The sequence below is a fragment of the Pseudochaenichthys georgianus genome, chromosome 13 (genome assembly GCF_902827115.2).
Source record: "Pseudochaenichthys georgianus chromosome 13, fPseGeo1.2, whole genome shotgun sequence".
NCBI lineage: Eukaryota > Metazoa > Chordata > Actinopteri > Perciformes > Channichthyidae > Pseudochaenichthys > Pseudochaenichthys georgianus.
In genome coordinates, this window is record NC_047515.1 from 14742489 (window position 1) to 14762607 (window position 20119).

General features: G+C 40.9%; 1 protein-coding gene across 1 annotated transcript in view; it reads right to left on the reverse strand.

The window, feature by feature from the left end:
- The window catches only part of maml2 (mastermind like transcriptional coactivator 2), a 34426-nt gene extending 14717 nt beyond the window's left edge, over nucleotides 1-19709 (reverse strand). Inside the window, 2 exon segments of the mRNA XM_034097553.1 lie at nucleotides 18386-18808; nucleotides 18811-19709. Of these exon segments, the coding sequence (XP_033953444.1) occupies nucleotides 18386-18808; nucleotides 18811-18867 (480 nt within the window). The 5' untranslated portion in view covers nucleotides 18868-19709.
- Between the last annotated feature and the right edge of the window lie 410 nt (nucleotides 19710-20119).

The following is a 20119-nucleotide window of genomic DNA, read 5'->3' on the forward strand; positions in this document are numbered from 1 at the left end:
ATAAGGCCACATAAAATAATGGAAAATCTAAAGTGTTCATTCTTCTGCTAAAACAAATCCAACAGGTCCGACAGGTTGAAAGCTGTCCGAGAATGTGTGTACCCTTAAAAGGGTCATTGCCATTCAACCACAAGTACCTTTTCCCAGTAACTGTCAAACACAAGGCCTTGCCTCCGGTCATGCCACAGGAAAAGGCCCATAAGCAGGGAACATGTTCCCCTTCCTGTTTTCAAAGACGAGTCCTATGGCATGCAGAGCCGTTTCCTGCTCGCTGGGCTCATTTCACCATCTCCAACATCTGGCTGCTCTTCGGTATGCAGCTGCGGCACGGTGAGAGCCAACAGTGCCACTGCTGAGTTGAGCAACACAGTCCAGAGCCTTTCCAGTCATATCTCTGGCCACGAGAAATAATCATCTAGCTCCACTAGCCCAACGCCAGGCATCCCTCTCGTGTGCATTATTTAGAAAGTGCTGCAGCCATTGATGAGATCATCTTGTTCAGAACTTATGAGCAGTTTATGTCGTATCACTCAATTTGAATTATGAATTGCTTGGATTGCTGAATTGCTGCAGTTCCAAATCATGAAACAATATTTGTCAATATCGGGTGTGATTGCAGCAAAGTGATTTAGTAGCATTGCTGTGGCGATTTCCCAATGAAACAAGGATCCATTTGACATCCCGTGGGAAACCTGGGCTGAGTGGTTAATGCTGTGCTAATGCTGCCTCACTCAGCCAGGTCTTGATAAGCCGTATGCTTTTAGAGAGGGGAAACACATTTAGTGGTTTAAACCGCTTCAATGGAGAAAGCTTGGAAAGTTGCAAAGGGTATACTTGTTGAGTTGTCATCTCACTCAGCTTTCACTAATATTACAAACACATATTAGACAGGGAGAAGCAGTCACACCACTCTCATGCTCGAAAACAATCCAGTGCTATGGATTGGAAAAGGGACTGCTGAAGCTAGAAAGTAAGAAGAAAAAATAAATGAGTGGGAAGCTTTGTTTGACTCCCACTCCTATCAGTTCTGACATTCCAAATAAGGTCTGTGCAGACCGGTGCTGGCAGAGACGGACACAGAACACACTGCAGAGCTCTCACAGACTCTAACCAAGGGGAAAGTGGGTGTGGTGTGCGGGGGGAGCATTGGGGATCATGGTGCAGAAAATATGTATCATCAGCATGACATTTCCCAGAAGGACAAAAACACAACATCACATGATACAGATATATCTTAGATATTAGTTAGATACCATCATCCATGAAAATAAACGATTAAGTTAAACTATTGGCCTTGATTCCAGATAGAAGTGTCCTGGACTAGAGAACGACAGTTTTTCAGGCTGTTTTGACGGGTTAACATATTTGGATCATGTTTACCTGGCACAACAAAATGAAACCTAAAGAACGCATGAGCTAGAGAAGAAAACATAAAACTATACTACATAACTTTATGCAGTATTGGTCAGGCATGTCATGAGAACCGATCATTTTGTACCAAGTCGACGACAACATTCGTAATCTGTGATGGCACTCGTTTTCCTACAGTACAGTTCTGAGTACTGTCTGAGCCTGAAACTATTGGCTTTCACGGATGATAGAAGAGGTGTTTGAAGCGCAGTTACCTCACAACAAATCCATGTAGAAAGACGGAAGTTCCATGCAGGGTGATTCAATGCTCTTTACAGTAACATTGGGCCAAGGTAAATGATATCGTTGCCATGAAGTGTTACGATGCAGTCTTGAAAAATGTGGTAGTTTTTAGCGAGAAACTTCAATAAATACAGTTTCCATAGCATTTAAGATAGATTTGTTTAGCTTCCTGACAAAAACCAGTATGCAAACACTAGTTGTTGTTTGAATGTTTTCTCCTATTTCTTTATGGTGGTATGGAAATGGTATATTGAGAATCGTAAAACGTCACTGATATCGGTATAGACTACTTAATTGTTGGTACCTTGAACCTGTTGGCATGAGGTAACTGTCTGATTTGCACCTAAATACCAATAAATCCTAGAAAAGTGTCAATTAACAGCATTTTGATTTAATAAATGAGTGTTGTGTAGTGTTTTTTAATTCAATCATTTTGTATACATATTTCATCAAATTAAAATAATTTGAAAGGATTTGATCCCAAGGTTTGCCCACATTGCCCCCCACCCATAAAGGCCTTCAGGTTCTGAGCTCACCACTGTGGGGTGACGGTGGCTCTCAGTGGCAGGGAGAGTTCAAGGTTGCGGCAGAGCCTGTGTCTCAGAGCAAGTTTCTGCATGCAGGAGGCTCTTGTGTGTGTCTAAGTGGGCCTTGTGAATTAATGCTGTAGATCTTTTTACATGTCGCAGCTGGTGGGAGAGACACAGAGTGCTCTCAGGTAATCTGCTCAAGTGGAAAAAACTACTTTCCCATGAGGTGATTCATTCAAAGTAAAGGGAAAAAATGTTGCAACCTTTGTGATATCAAACGGATTAAGAGGATTTGTGCTGATAAAGACAAATGATCTCATATCTCATCAAAAAAAAGTCCATAGAAATGAAAGGCAGGTCCTCTGTAGCTACAGTGGCGTTTAGTCAAATAAACAAGAAAACTGTTTTTCATGGTGAGCTTACTGTCAGTGGTTAAAAGGCCAAGTTACACACTACTGTAAAGACATACAGCAACCAACTTATCTAAATGCTTTATAACTCAATACACATGCTAAATTAAATAAAAAAATGTTTTGTAATAAAAAGATATATGTTTGTATCCTTGGTATAACACAAGTAAATGGACAGTGAACCCTGAACGCACAGAAAGCTGCTAAGGGGAGGGACTTTTGCCACAGCATCTGCTAAAGGGGGAAGCACAGAATCTGGCCATGCTTCCTTTGCCCAGTCTGTAGCAATGTGCTGTACAACAACAATAACCTGACCGGACAGAGGCTGCCACATGGAAGATAAACGGGCAGATAGCACTGATGGTACAAGTTGGAAGAATTGGATTAGGAAGTGGAAATACAAGTTTATCAATTTCTGCTAATTCGCCAGCTAGCATTATGTTTTATTTCTGGAGGCTGTGTAAATCTGAACATTTTGTCCAAAAATAAGTAAAGTTAAAGGTGGGGTAGGTAAGTTTGAGAAACCGGCTCGAGATACACTTTTTGTTATATTCCATGGAATGCTCTTAACATCCCGATAGCAATGAATATCTTAAGCGCTCTGACAAAAAATCCATAACAAAATGTCATCTGTGGAAGCCGTAGCGCTGTAAAAAGCACGACCAATCATTTTAGCCGGCCCGGCTAAAATAACTGGATGGCCTACCTGCCTGTCAGCCTTCCATCTGTGCACAAACTTATCTCGTGCCCTCAGAGTGGCGAAGTCACGCCCCCATGGTCACGCCCCATGCGACCTTATTTCTGAAAAATTATGTATTGAAGTCAATGGAGAGAGAAAACGTATCTTTCGATCCCGTTTGAATTGTGCCATGAATTATATTATATGATGTTTGTCAATCTTAAAAAATAATTTCCATGTCAAAAAAGTCACAGTTTGTCTTAAAACTGTTGAAATATAAGACTATAAAAAATACGCAACTAGAAAGACTACAAATCCCAGAGTCGTACATTAACGTTACACATTACACTCGTGTTACTCACCAAAACCTTGTAAAGCCGGTCCCGCATGCTGGCTCTTACGGAACCGACTAACTCCCCTTGTGTGTATGTACAGTTCTCAACATGGCCAGACTTGTAGTGATTTTCACCTATTTTAATACTTTTCACTTAATTCTGAAAGAAAGAGGTGAAATGTGCTAACGTGACGGCCATCTTGGTGTTGGTGACTGCAAGACCAGAGTTGTAGTTCATTGAGCGCTTCACACAAAAAAATGTGTTACTTCACAATTTTAGGACACATTTTTATTTTTTTGACTTGCAAAATTATCTTTTAAATTGACAAACATTATATGTGTAATTCGTTGCACAATTCAAACGGGGTCAAAAGATAATCTTTCTCTCTCCATTGACTTCAATACATGATTTTTCCAAAATAAGGTCCCATGGAGCTCCACCGGAAAGGGAGGGACTTCGCCACTCGGTCATGTGCGCGTTCGTGTGTGTTGGAGGAGGGGCTCTGTAAGGAAGTGGCAGATATTCTCCGGTTGTGTATTTTCAAATTCTAGCGCACTCGAGCTGGTTTCTCCAAAATTACCCACCCCACCTTTAATATTTGTTTAAAAATGAAGCATGCTATGACATTGCCTACTGCTGGTAAAAAAAATCCCTTTCACGAAAAAGCAACATTAGTGCCAATGTCAATGTTTTGGGATACCGCATTATACACTAAGCTACTGTCACATTAAATTACACCCTGTTAGGTCGGGGATGTGTTCATGGAACTATCTGCATTTCCATCCCAGGATATGGTCTAGGTGGAAGCGATTATCCTGCTTGCTTGTGTGGATTTCACAGCTCAACTGGCATCCCTTCACCGACTAGACAGCTGTTTTTTCCCCTCGCTTTGACTACTTTAGGCAAAACAGATGATCTTGGTGATTCAAACTCAGCCAAGGCAGCATAATAGAGGGGACAATTCCCCCTTACCAAGGGTATTAATTCACTGGAATGACAATGAGGACAGACCCTGATAATCACAAGTGTCAGTAATGTAGTCGGTGCTTTGAAAAGTTATTCAGTCAGTTTAATGTACTAACCATTGAAAGAAGCTATATGCTAAAATGATTTAAATATAACATTCTTAAGATGACTGTTACATTTTAATTGGGTATTAAATCATATATTTAAAATGAATGTTCTGTGATCTATTTCTCTACATTTATGGTAAACAAATACCCTATTTTACCGTCACAAGGACACACATTACCATTGATGTAAAGAACATAATACCAAGCTATTATCCAATGGCAGGGTCGGATTCAGACCTGTAGACCTTGCACTGCAGTTTTAACTAGTGGCACCTATCTGCCAGACAGGAACAACTGCAGCTCTGACACTCACCTCTAGGTGGTGCAGGTGGTAAAAGTGCAACAACATTGCCTGTAATAGATAGCATCACTAATGTGAGCTGGGTGAAGGGCTTCAACTCAGCCTGGCTGTCGATTGTTTAGTGACTAACCATGGCTCTGCAACACACACAAAACCTTGTAGCCCAATAAGAAATGTCCCTGTTGGACCAAGGTTATACAACTGTTGTACAGTAAATTCATATAATACAATACAAGAAACAATTATTTTTATAAGTTTGTTTTTTCTTAACCATGAAGGTTTTGCTCATCTTTGTCTGACTCTGAACTGCTATTACTATTCTTCTACGTCCTACTTTTCATAAGAGTTTCCCTTGCGAAGAATAAACAGGCTGCTCAATGATGAGTGAATTTGATTATACAAAATGTGAGCCACATAGTATATTCTTTCCAGACCTCAAGCAGTAGCACCATTCTCTCAAGTACTACACTTTTGGAATAACTAATAACTCATCTAAAAGATTCCAAACTCACATTAAACTAATGAGCCTGCAGTCTCAGTTATGAGGTTAAAGTGTAAGATATTGACAAGCAATTTACATCTACGTGTTAGCCAGTATATTTCCCTGTTGCAAGTATTGCAGGTGTTATCAATATGATAATTTACCGCCTATCTCAATATAATTATGTTGTAATAAAATACAGTACATCTTCCTTTGTTCTACATTACTCTCAATTAAATAATCAAGCTAGTGTCTTAATCTGGTAGCTGTGAATTGTGCGTATGCATGTAAATACAGTTTGTGTTACATTTAAATTAAAATTAGTGTTATGTTTATTATGCATTTAGGTGAATTTAATAAGAAACTACCCAGTACTTTTCAGGTAGTTAATCACACAGACTATGCAAAAATAGCTTTCACCATGGGGTTATTTCATATACTATTTATTTATTATATATACACCTTTTCAAATATTAAATTACCAATATCGTGATAGAACATTTTGCCACTTAAGCCTAGCCCTAGTAACAGGACACTGTTTAGTGTTTACAGAAAATACTGTACAGTAATGATGGAAACTGGTTCGGCTCTTCAAGGACACACCCCTCCCAACAAGACTCTAAGCAATCTGCCAAGTGAAGTGAACAAGGAAGTGAAGTTAGAAAAGAGAGTAGAGTCAATGAATTTATCACATTTGACTATGTCTGTGTAGTTTAGCCACAGAACACCATGCTGTTAGGTTATGGCATGAAAAGGCTGGCTTTGTTGCCGGATGTGGGAAAAACATCCAATAGACTCTAAAAAAAGCACAGGAAGGAAACTGGGGGTGGGGTGGCAGTGAGTAGCGATGGGGGTGTGGTGGTGGAGAGTGGGAGTGAGAAAGGAATGTTCCCTTCACTCTCTTTCTCCCTCTTGTTATCATGCATACACACACACACACACACATAATAACCCCACTTTCTCACTAACAGCTATGAAAAGAATGCAGCCGTTACATGCTTAATGATCGTTTGCCATCCATTCAAAAGAACAATCCAAGCCAGACAAAATGTAAAGAGGCCCCGTTACAGAAATCATTCCCTCTGACTGTGTGCTTACAATGCGTGGTTAAGTGTGTTTTAGATATCTCAGACATCAAGAGCAAACAATGACATCAATCATATTCTCTCATTTAACATCCAGTGCTGCATGCTGTTCTTTGGAGGGACAGCGGAGAATAGATGGAGAAGGGTTGAATAATTAATTGATTAATGATCCCTGGGAGGCACCACTTCACCGAACACATACATCACTCCTTGTGCCTGATATAGTCCTAAATGGTACTTTTAAGGGTTCACTTAGCTAGCATACGTTTAAAGTGGGTTTTGGTGTAGAGGCCATGGGAGGCCTACAAGCAGACTTTTGCATTGCTGAGCACCTGTATCTTTCGAATCGATGGGTTTCACTTTTTTGCAGGAACTCCATGAATGCTTCAAGTTGCTGGACACACAGACTATGACTTTGCCAACTGTACCATGATCTGAACACTGCCTGGAGGAACTTTAGAGTTTTTGGTTAGTTTTAAGATAACGTTTACACTCGTATTGAATGATGAGCTAGCAACAACTTTCTAAAATGACACAGAACAAATTTGATCAAGGCCCAAGTCCGCTTAAAAGCATCTCCCATGTAGTTGTCATGTTCATCTCCTTAAGTCATTCCCATCGAATAGAGGCAACCACTACCACAGGCTTTACCAGATGAATTAATCTGTGCATTGACTGTGTATGTTTAAGTTACAGATACAACAATTTAGGAGAACTAGGAACCGTTAGTGTGCAAAGTCTTTAAGGTGAAAAAAAAGCCTTACAGACATTGTAGGAATCCCCTCCTTGAACTTCCCTTTCTTTCTCTTCAAGATGAAATGAACGTAATAACCGTAGAAATGCCTGTACCCTGTGATGTAATCCGGTATAACACCACAGAGTATTTATTTGATACTTAAACTTCAGCATCACAGTCTCCTAGCTGTCATAATTGCTAGACAAATCACACAACATGAAGTCTAGATAAAGGTTACAGTTATGTTTACACAACCTAAACTATTTGGCTGACATTAAGGAAAAACCTAAAGTAAAACCTAGACGCTGCAGGCAAACACATCCACCCACCCAACATCCAGACAAGACTCTCTACTCTGTCTGCAACACGAATCCAGAGTGAGACTCCATTTTACTGCTCCGTGCTCATTACCCCTACATGTAATCCCAACACGGCAAGAAAACAGATTTCTCCAACTTGTCATGCAAAGGTCACAAAGCGTTAACATTCTACACCATCATGCACGTTTCATTGATTTTCAGCAGTAGAATCAGCTGTGGCATTATTAGAATTAGAGGCACTGCTGATTTTGACCAGTCAAAATGTACTGTGACAACAACAAAAGAGAACAGAAAAACATTTGAGCCATTTATTCAACTGAAGCCGAAAACATTTAATTAAAGCTACATAATTAAGTTCGTAGCAGAGGCAGCAGTCCCGTCAATGTAAGCCTGCTTCCCGTTAAAACCAGCGTGTAGATGATTGGACGGGGCAGATAAAGACCAGAGATCCTCCCCTGCTTTCACCTCCCGTGTGCCGTAGATTTAACAGCAGTGTCTGTGTGCCTCTAGGTAAGGTGGAGGGAGAGCAGGCGCCAGAGCACAGCTCAGCACCGTGACACCTCACCACAGCCCAGCACTAACACAAACATTCCAGCTGCCACTTCTCAGCCTTCCTGGCAGAGCCGCGGCGAGAAACAAGACCATCTATGTTCCTCCGGATCTGATGCTCCAGACAGGCTGGGGAGGCAGTCTGAGGCATTCGAATTACGACTCGACAGCTGTGGGATTTTGAAGGCTGATATAGCACCAATACCTTCTTTTAAGCAGAGGATATTTAGAAAAGAATACTCGTCTGTAATTGATACGATCAAGAGAGAATTCCATTTTATTAAAGCTTTCTTTTTTAACATGATTGTTAGCTTTGTTTGGAGGTAATGCCAAAAGGTAAACACTTATTGCTCGGGAAAACTGTGTGTGCACACTGCGAGTACAGTAGGTTAAAGCAACTGATAGTTCGGGTAATTAAGTTTTCCTTTGTCGCCTCCTAAATAAATTGGCTAACCTGCGGTGTGTTGTAAACATGTCTGATGCTGAACATTCACATTGTTTGCCCTGTCTGCCCCTTTATGGAAATCAGAATACCTTTATTAGTCTCACAGAGGGGACATTTGCAAATGATGTCATCTTCCCAGCAATCAGCAATTATCCGGGTAAGTAAAATATTATCAAACCAATAATAGAAACAATGACCAAAACTATGAACAATTTGATCTAAAATGTTCAAATAAAAACGGGGAAATCCTCTCAAATTCTCCACTGACACTCAAACTAATTATATTGTTGAAACAGAATGGCAGATCCATCGGGTGAGGCAGTAGTGCGGTCCGTGAGGCTCCTAGATAATATTCCATCACAATGCACAGCCATAATCAATTAAACGATAGTTTTATGCTGCAGTCAAGCCTGAATCTACACCACGCTGTATCAACACTGATAAAGGTATCCAATTAAACATCTAAGCTCAGTTTGTTGACTTAAGTACAAATCTCATTTCTAAAGATAGGACAGAATTAAAGTGTTGCATTTGGCCACATTTTCAGTGCTGAGAATAATAAAGGGGTATGCATATTAAAAAAACTTCTTCTTCAGAGGACGTGAAGCTGAAGAAAAGGACTGACAAAAAAGAATAATAATTGAACAATGTATGCTTGAGCTGAGTTTGCCATTAGTTCCCAACATTCATGTCTTAACAATGTCACAACATCCTTTCAGACATTTCAAACATTGTCTATGTCAACTGCTTTGGTGACTTTCACCTTTCAAGTATTTCACATCTATAATATTCCCCAAAGGACAACTGTATCAAAGAACAGAACATTACTTCTATGCAAATGGACTTGAACTATGACTTAGACTCCAGAGTAGTGAAGCGGGAGGAAGAGGAGAGAAGAAAAAGTGAATGCTTGTGCTTCTTTTCAGCACTCTGCGACTCTGGAGCCTGGGAACTTCAGCAGCTTGGCCGGGCTCTGAGAAATATCCTGAGCTGTAATGTAAACATGTCTGAACTCTGATCTAGCATGGCCCTCCCCTCCCCCACTCCCGGTTTAACCCGGAATTCTGTGCAAGGGGTTTGCCAGTGACATCAGGAGCCCACTTTCTCATTTCCTGAGCGGGGGTAATGACCCTGGGGAGAAGAGGCTGTTTGAAGTCCCGCAAAAAAAAGCTGCCTTGCACTGAACCCAATTGTTCTTCTCCAGAGAAGCGAAGTGGCTGATTACATTTGGGCTGCAAATGGTTTCTTCTGATAAATAAATCCTGTTGTGAAACTATAAAAGCCATGTACTGTAAGGCTGGAGGGAAAAATTACAACAAGGTGAGGACATTATGTTAACATGGTAACACATTAGTGGACATCCACACCCTGTTTTCCAGTGCAGGCTCTGCGATAATCAGATCTGTTTACAGGAGCAAGTCCAGGAAACTGACATATCAGGTAGCTGATTGGGAGATAAGTGTGAAAAACAAAACCTTGAAGTCGGTACACAATATGACAGCCAAAAACGAACAGAAACCATTAAAGGCATGGTTAAAAAAAGGTCTATGTTAAGGCCTTGTTGTAAATAAAGAAGCAAAATACTGCTTGTGTTCCAACTTTCCTTTCGCATGCATTTCGTCCCCTCAAACACCTTCCATGCACTGCACATACAATACACCTGAACATGCTTGTTCCCACAGGGTTCCAGTTTCAGCACTGGGTAGCAAAGCACTTGTGGAAAGACACTCCAAGGCACTACCCTACACCGCCCCTCCTTTTCCCTTTTTCCCCCTCACACACACAATCCTGCCCTCTCTTCAATTAAGTCAAGCAGGAAAAACCTGACAAACCTCAAGGAGCTCTCTCAGCAGAATAAATCACATCAGGCATGAACTGCTACCTCGACAAGGCCCCTCTGAAGATATAGATGTACATAAACACAGTCCTCTCTAGCTAAGTGAAGGCCCCAAGCTTCACACATATTTTGATATATAAATTCCAGATGATTAATAGCCATGGAAAAACATGTTTCCAAAGTCAAATGTATGTAATAGCTGAGATAGAGCACTAATATATTAGTCCTCCTAAAATTCCCTATTGACTTCAGTGGCACAGATGAGATTTTGTGTGTGTCTTCAGGTTCACAACAAAGTGCCGGCAACAATGGGAAGCATGCTGAAAGCGCACATCAGCAACAAAGGGATACAGTGGGGACTCTAATCCAAACCCCTTGGGACTGGAGGTATTTCAACTCAGTGAAATGTGCACTTGGATGAAACACTGAATAGTCGGGTAATTCATATTCAAAACATGAAACAAGTATCCCCGCATATTCACAAGAGTCTATGCCACTGTCTGTTGAAACGGTGCGCTTAACAGATTGCAGGATAGAGTATTAGATAAATATCATACTGTCACATGAACGCCTACACATCACTTGTATTTCTTTTTTGACTAATGGAGTGTTTTGTTTTCTATTACAGTAAGAAATGAGATCAGTGGTAGAAAATGTCAGAAATAATTTAAAAACGCCCGAGAGACTGCAAATAGTTTTTCGGACAAACAGTCCAAACCCACAAAATATTCCGATTACCAATAAACTCTAACTGGGAACAGCAAAAAAACCATCGCACTTAAGAATATAAAACCAATAGATGCTTATAGGTTTCATTGATAAACGCCAATAACTATCAAACGATTATGAAAATGGACTTAGTACTCCTACTGATCAACTATATGATTTATTGATTCATTCTGTCAGGCCTGGGTGCATAACGTTACACTTGTTATTCATCATGTAGGAATGCCAAACACATATACATGACCTTTTGTTTATCACTGCACTGGGTGTAAATTAGCAGAGTGGACACACACAAAACACAACATAGACCACCCAGGAGGAGATGTAGCAAGGTTGATGCTGATCATGTATTTTCTACAATGCTACCGCCGTGTCTGAAGGTACAGTTGTTACCTTGCAGGCTCTGCTAGAGGCCAGGGCCCACAGCCAAGGACTGCAACCAGATGTCTATGGAGGAAAGGCTTTTAACCCGACATGCAGCAGTTCCAGTACAACTCGAGGCTAAATGTACCCTAAAGCCCAGGCTGTTGTATACCTCTTAAAGAAGCAGAGCAGACCTGGCCCACCTGGACTGTCAGAGGCCTACGTTCCTCTGAGCATGTACCCACTTATATTGTATCATCCCTTGAAGACTGAGGATGAGATGGGTCTACTACACAATTTCAGCAGACCTCTTCAAAGAGATATTCAGCCTTCCCATAGGCTGCTGAATAAAACATGAGGCGTGTGCGGCAGGGTGGGTCGTGTGTGAGATGGGTGGGAGGGTGGTTGAGTAAAGAGAGAAAGAGGGAAGGAGAATACGTTTTTTTAAGACACCACTACTAGACATATAACAGATGATCCATGCATGCCTTTGATTTGACACACATCCTCACTGCCCCGCTGCTTGTTTGGCAGCTGGAGGCTTCACTGATTTATATATTTTTCCTTTGTTTCGTTGTGTTTTTTTTCTATATGTGCTTTTTGGTGGCAAAGAACTTCAACGTTCACAACATCTAAATGAGTCCAGAAATTGAGAAAAGATAGAAAGCGTGCTCATTTCAGATTGCAAATCTTGCCAGGTGTACAGAGATGTCCCAGATTCGCAGAGCACTGTTTCTTACACGCTGCTGCTGCATTGGCATGACAACACATTTGCTGAAGCTGTCTGTTTTAGACTAATGTTAGTGAATTTTACTTTATTTTGCTACAGAGATAACATTACATGTATTATCCAGCAGAATATGGCAACATTTTCACATAAGTTATATCCACTCCTTTTATGAAAATGGTCCTCAAGTATTATAGTATAAAGGGATTAGGACAAGGACACCGGAACTCACAAGGACTTTATTATAATAATAGTAAAACTGAAAACTGCAGCTCTTATCACACCTCTAATCTGTTTTGCTGAGCTAATCTGTTTTGCTGAGCTAATCTTATGCGCGATTAATCACTGTTGTTTGCAACAACAAACAACATCTGCAGTAACAGCATTTAAGTTATACAACATGTACCTGTTCTCCACCGTAACCTACTGTACACTCATGTAAGCGTTTACCGTACATAATGTCTCGTATGTCTTTTCCAGGAAAACCCAGCGGTGCACAGGAGGTGATACATGTGTTCTGGCATTAACGTTGTCTGGAATAGTCAGCAACAGCTACCATAGGAAAAAGAGCCTCAACGACTGCTAAGTCCTCAAGATAGCCTTTAAATAAATAAAAAAGGGAATATTTTGGACAACAGCTTAAAATGTCATTTGACATCATCACACTGAAACTAATGACTTATTGAAGATCCTGACCTGTGCCATCATGACTTTTGGTAAGATTAATAAAGCTCCAGTTTGTAAAATTGGAAACATTTAGTCTCTATAATAAGTTTAGTAAATGCAGTCATTAACTCAAAAGGATTGAAAATAAAGCCCCTCTGAGAAATGTTATTCATCAGTGAACTTTGCTCAGCGACACCAAATAATCTGGTCTCTGGGTTGGCTACCGAAAGAGAAGCTTGTTGAAGCTTGTACCCCGCTCTCCCTTGAGGACAAAGCAATCATGAACACAAATGTATGTGTAGCTAAGTTGTTGAGAACACATGTATGCTGATGCAGTCATGACACTATGTTTACTAGAGACTTTCATTTCATGCACAATTTAGCCGGAAGATGATCCTGAGGCTATTAACCAAGTAAGAATCAACATAGTGTCCAAACAAATGTCATCCAGAGGCAATCACTTCCTGGAATCTGACAAGCTACAGCATTAGCTTTGTGTGCAATATTAAGCTACAACTTCCCCCTTCCTTAGGGACAAGCTGTACTCACGTAGATCTAGTTGGTAGTAAACATTTATGAACTGGCCTCGGGTATGGCTGTGGAATGTCCAGAACATAATGTTACATGGTCCTAACTTTTATTGCACAAGTCGGTAAATCTGGCTGGTGTGTATCAGTTCAAAAAGTTTCACTGAGCAAAATGTAATAATGATCCCTTGTGTTTATGTTGTGTCAGTCAGAAGATATAACACAGACATGTTGGATTAAGATGTCATAATATCCACATTGGAAACAAGTTATTACTTGAAATTAATCTGGAAATAATTGAGCAGACGAGTATAAAAATAACAATTTAAGAGGCTAATTTCCTCAAATGAGTCCTCACTTAAATCAGCTTGTATAGCACACCTAAAATAAATCTATAACAGATCATAAATGGAGGATAAGGCATCAATTGTTAGTTTGGTTTACTCAAATCTGTCAATCTGACAAGTTTGCCAAATTATTATCATTATAAAATCGTTAGGTAACACTATTGTGAACTTTTGACTCAGCTACTTTCCATCAGTATTAAGTATTTCCGAGAACATCATGAACACATGCTGTAAAGGTTTTTTGCTACACAACACTCACATTTGAATAATAGAAGACATTTTAAACACATATCCCACACCCACAAATGCACTTTGCATAAGTAGAATTGGATTGTGGCAGTGTTAAAACATATCTTGGAATGGGCACTAATCCCAAATAGAGGGAGGAGGTTAACAGATGGCTTTACTACAGTATATGCAGGCCTATCTTAATGTCTTTTCATCAGAAAACTATGAGCTGCTCCACTCATCTCACAGACAGCCACAGTCTATACAATGAGACAAGCTTAATCACATCAGGCTTACAGTGTAGTAGGGCTGTCAATAAACAGCACTCGCAGCGATTTCAGTCCTCACTAAAGGGGACTTAAAAGTAATTCAGTGTTCAGACCAACTGACGGCCTGCTACTCCTAAAAGAAAAATGTTAGCTTTCCCATGACAACATGGGAGTGATCTGTGGGATGAACATGGATCCTTGCTGCATCCACAGGGCTGGGTTTAGCTGCGGGCTCCACTGTGGGTGGCCCCCATGGACCTGGGCTAATTGTTTCACATCACAGCGAGCCTGGCTGAGATCAGACCACCGGCGGCTCCGATTCAGGCAGTTCAACAGCCACACAGGGCATGCCAGGAAGCACTTACAGTGCACACCCCGCCCCACACTAACACACACACTCTTCATCCACCATACATGACCACAGGAGAGAACAAGAAATTACTTTTTCTCCATGCTATGGTAGAAAGCTGTCAATCTACCCATCAGTAGCTCAGTGATGAGGAATTAAGAAGTGTGGTTGTTGTGTTTTCATTGCTGTGTTTGCTCAACAAAATGTTCTTGAAATGTATTATACAAAAAGGTGTACATAGAATAAGTAGTACAATACTATCATAGGAAGAGCTATAGGATGTGATACATTTTCTATTGTTATTTGAAATGATGTCTTATCAATGAATGTTGCCATATTTGTCTTGATCGACCATATTCTGCAACAAACGCCATTGTGTAGTGGTTTTGCAACCTCCACACCGGAAAAATTATTTTGTTGTTTTGTCTGATTCCTATCCTGTTTAGAATATTGCAACAGATCAGATTTATCTTGCGACCCCAACATGGAAACATCTGATCTCTCAACAAAAGCACAACTGACGACGATTGCCAATGTTGACTTTTTCTACGGGGTGTTGCAATTGGGCCAAAAACATAAAGCTTATTATTTAAGCAATGCATCTTGTTTGGACAGTAGATAGTGACAAGTAACAACAGGCGAGAGGGGAGGAGGACAACGTTATTTGGTCACACTGGCGATGTTACGGTTCTGTGGTTTTGTTTTAGAGCAATAGATGCCTAGACGCTTCATGTTCCAGCTTAAAAAAAAAGAAGAGCTGCTGCCGTGGGGTGGACACAAAGGGGCAAACACAGCAGGCAAACACACAAGCGCACAAAGCACTTGCTCTATGAGTGCTTGCTGCTCTAGGCCTTCCCAGATCTGTCACTAGAACAAGACTGGGAAATAACAAAATGCTCCCAGTGCACACAGCACTGTTAATCACCAGGCCTCCTTCGCCTACTGCTTTTTCAAGGCCTGTTTGACTCTAAGTAAACACGTGCAGGAAATGTATTCAGTGGCTCTAAACATTTATATGGGGGGCCTTGTTCTTTAAACAGTTTCATGGCCAGGACATCTTTCAAGAAGGTGCTTAGTGAGCTACTTGTTAAAGGCATGATAATGGGGTATGACAATGCATGGCATGCTCCACGCAGTGAAGCTGTTGTTAATCCGTTAGTTTGTGTACTGGAACGGCATCGTTGACAGATGTAAGATGGTGGCTGAACACTGATCTGATGAAACGTAATGTCTGTACATTGTAATACAGGACTAATAATGTTGTGTAAGCTCTGCCCATTTCCATGCTGAATATATTTACTGACGCAGGTATAAAAAGGGAAAAAAATTGATTCACATAATTAAATGAATCTAGGAATATCCGAAAAGCTTTCGATGAGTTCACGCAAGCATTATGGAAAATCATTTTCCTGAGTCGGTGGTAAGCTCTACTCTCTTCTTCTTCCCCATTTCTCCTAAAAGAATATCCTTTGTTAATCTGGTCTCAATGAGCACCGTTGTTAAGTGCTGCTCACTCTGCACTCCCAGCCAGTCATAATCCATTGTGTTGTTTGCCCCTCACTTGGTGTTCATTTCCATCGCAAATTCCAATGTGAACAGTCAATATCATGCACAGATGTGGCTATTGTAAAAGCCTTACTTTTCAATCCAGAAACATGTAGTATGTGAACTACTCCAGGAAATATTTGAAACACAAATGTTACTTTCTTTATAGCTAGATATTTAAAGAAAAATTGAATTCATGTATTTAGTTGCAAGAGGCGAGCTATTCTACACTTGACTCAATTTGAATAATAGCAAGAAAGAACTCTCTGCAGTATTGATGCTGGATAGATTCCGTTCAAATGCATCAAGGGGAATTTCTGCACTGGCTGTTGTTCTGCTTCACCGAATCATCACGAGTTGTGAGAAACATATTAACCTCAGGGTTGATATAAACATGTACGCCAGGACTTCATTTCCTCCTCACCATCCTGCTGCACTCATCAGTTTTATGTAGAACACGCTACTCCAGAGTCAACATCAGTAAAAATGAAACGGTACATGATAATGATCCTCCCTGACCTCTTTTAGACAGTCAATATAATCCATGGTGTTGTTGTGTCTTGCCTCTCTACTTGTTTCACGGCATAAAACTGAATTATATGTGAAAAGCTAGAAGGCTTAACTGCACTTTATTAGCTCGATAAATCATGGAAAATCTACTTTTCTTGCATGTGAACGTCTCTATCATGGCTTAAGCAAATACAGTCGCAGAGGCTACCCCGTGCTCAATTCCAGTGATGACAATAAATGAACTGACAGAACAATCATCGTTGCCCTTTTATGGCTTTACTGGAAAAAAACATGACATTGTTTATTTTTCCATCCAGCATCTCAAGCTAATCTAGAGCAGGAACATCTGCAAGCTTTCACCCTTTTGACATCATACTGAAATGCTGCTTGGGAAATAATTCATAGTCTAGATGCTGAACTCCCCCCCCATGCCCAATGAAAGAAAACAACTAAATAAATCTTACATATCGCTGGCTGTGCCCTTAACAGATGCCTACAGGAAGTCAGTGCTATCAGCACTAGCAGACACACAGAAAGCCCTGCTGTGTCTCAGTCAAGTTCCCTTACCCTGTCCCCTGCTGTTGAGGGAAAATGAAAAATATACTGTCCTTTATTCTCGATATCGTTCGAAAAACTACTCCAAATAAGATATATTTAGATAATATGATACAGGATCCATTAGAAACAAACAAAACCTCTTCTTAAGACACACGTTGAGAAACCCTCTTAAATGACAGGAAGTATTCTCTCAAGAATGTATGTGACCCAGAAGAAACTGCATTTTCTGTACTGGAAAATGCTATAATGGTGCAAACTAAATGGGTCGAATAAGCACAACATGTGCATCTGCATCCCTCTGTTTGGATGAGCTGCGCAGTAGATGCTGACATGGGTTTGCAGTAAATGCAAAACATCCCCATGACCTAATGACCCCAAAACTATTTCCTCTGAATAGATTGCTTTTCAAATCATTTTGGTGATCCTTTATTATCCCATCTATTTCAAGGACACCTTTAATCAGCAAAACTAGAAACCAAGTGTATTACTCTTGTTTCAAGTTGTTTGGAAACCTTGCTTGAGTGGTGTGCCAGTGGGTCTGGATTTGTTTGTCTTTTAAAGTTGCACAAAGCCAAAACTGTTTGTTCACCAAGAGTCAAAGCAGGATTGTTATCCATGTGGAAACATTACCAAATACATTATGGCTGAACAAACTACAGCTCTCAGCTGAGCAGCGGCACCTTGCTCATATTAGCATGCAGAGAAAAGAAAGTGGGCTGATTTATGTTGTCCTGTAAGTTTGGACAGAACTGTAACTGTTTGCTCACCAACGAAATCCTCACCATCACAACCCTGATAACTATGTTCACCATGTGATCATCTTTAACACAAGCTGTATCATTATCATTGCCATCAGTACCAGTGCAATAATGATGAGTAGGGCCTCAATTAACTATAATTTGGTTATCAAATAAAATGGATTTGTTTTTCTTTAATAATGTGTAGGTCAATACAATGTCAGTGTGAAGTCCCAAAGATATTTGTGATTGATCGATTATGAAAACAGTTGGCTGTTATCACTCTTGATCAATGAGTGACCCTGCATAATGCATAGTGCAGGGTCACTACACTAATCTCTCAGGCTGCATTGTTACCACCATCACCAACTGTTAAATCCAATAACCTATGCAACTCACCGCTATGCGCGTGGAGATCTTCTGGTCTCCCTCCGTGCCCTTTTGCTCTCCGTTGGCCCTGCTGTACTCTGGTGGTTGTTGGTTCGATCCCCGGCTGCCCTTCGCCTTTCTGTTCCCGGGCCCTTGTTGGACAATGTTGAGCAGGTGAAGCGTGCTCTCGTGCTCCCGGTCCGTGGTCTCGGCCTGGCCCCTCTGGTAGCGGTTCTCGCAGGTGGAGTGGTGCCTCCTGCACAGCTCGATGCGGGCGCGCAAACGCTCCACTATGGCGTTGTGCAGCTGTGGGACCGCGGAGCCCCTGGAGCCCGCCACCACCGGTCCGTTACCGACCCCCCCGGGCATAGTTCCTAAACCGACCCCCAACATGGGTACGAAAGCCCCTGCAGCAGAATGAGCAGGGGTCGCTTCTCCCATGCCCGCAGGTCCCCGACAAGTTTGTAGAGACTGAGGTCCACTGAGCTGATAATGGACCACAGTACGGGCATGGAAGAAAACAGGATGTATGGACTCAGCTAGGATCCCATGTGGAAAGAGAAATACTACACGGCACGCACAAAGTCACTTGAGAGAATTACGATGTCGTAGAAAGATACGTTGCACAACCTTAATCAATGGTATAGTGGTGTAAATGACTGGAATACACTTGCCTGTGGAGTAGAATAAGCTACAAACTCACACTATGCCCTACAGAGGTATTCAAAAGTCCAAATGTTGCAGAATTATATTAGTGATTTCCTCCTCAGGGGTGTCACTACGTCAGCTAATAATTAAAACCGAAACGATGTATAAGCACAAACAGCTCGTGGATTCACACACAGCTGGGATGAATCCACTTTTGCTTAACGATCGACCTCTGCTCACAGATAAATTATATTCAATATGAATCCCTTGGATGATTCATAACCATAGCACGCACAACTTCCATCGATGACTAGATCTCCGGTATAATGGCATTACTTTATCTCACATGTGGCACACTTATTAAATAGTCCAAGTAAAAGAGAGTAAGAGTGCCAAGTATAAATTAAAAGTGAGCGATCGGTCGCCAAAATAGCAGCCGCCACACAAAAGCCACTAAACTTCCAAGACTCACGGCATTTTTGTTTGGAAATTAGTCCTTTTTCTCTGCCTCGCTCTTTCCTTCCGGATAAAAGGATCTGGTTGTAAATTACAAGTCAGGAAAACCACGCAGCCGAGACGCAGGGAGCCGTTGCATAAACCGATTGAGATCCGTCTCAAATAGTCCATTGACAATCGTTTGTCCGTGTGGTGCACCGAGGCAATAGCGGAACTACAATACACAGACCCTCATTGTATGAACATTCCTCCTTTGACATTATACACTCAGATGTGGCGGGGTGCAAATGCACACTCTAGTGGACTGAAGGGGAAACTGTCCTGCAACCATGGACAAAGGAAGAAAGCTTAATAATGTTTCTTAAAGGCACTAAACATCACATTTGAAGATAGTACATGCCAAAGCATAATATACATATTTTTAAATATCTTTTGTGATGGTGTTTAAGATTTCTTTACTAGCACCCTATAATATCCTACTACTTTAGGTTAAGGCCTACAGTATTTAAGGCTTGAAATGTTACATTAAGTGTGTGGTTTCTAGAATAATATCCCTATACCTCAGCAATTAACTAGATTAAAACCCACAACATAAACTTAATTAGTGACAGTGATACTATTAGACCTTGGCCAGGGTATCAATACAACACCACAAATACA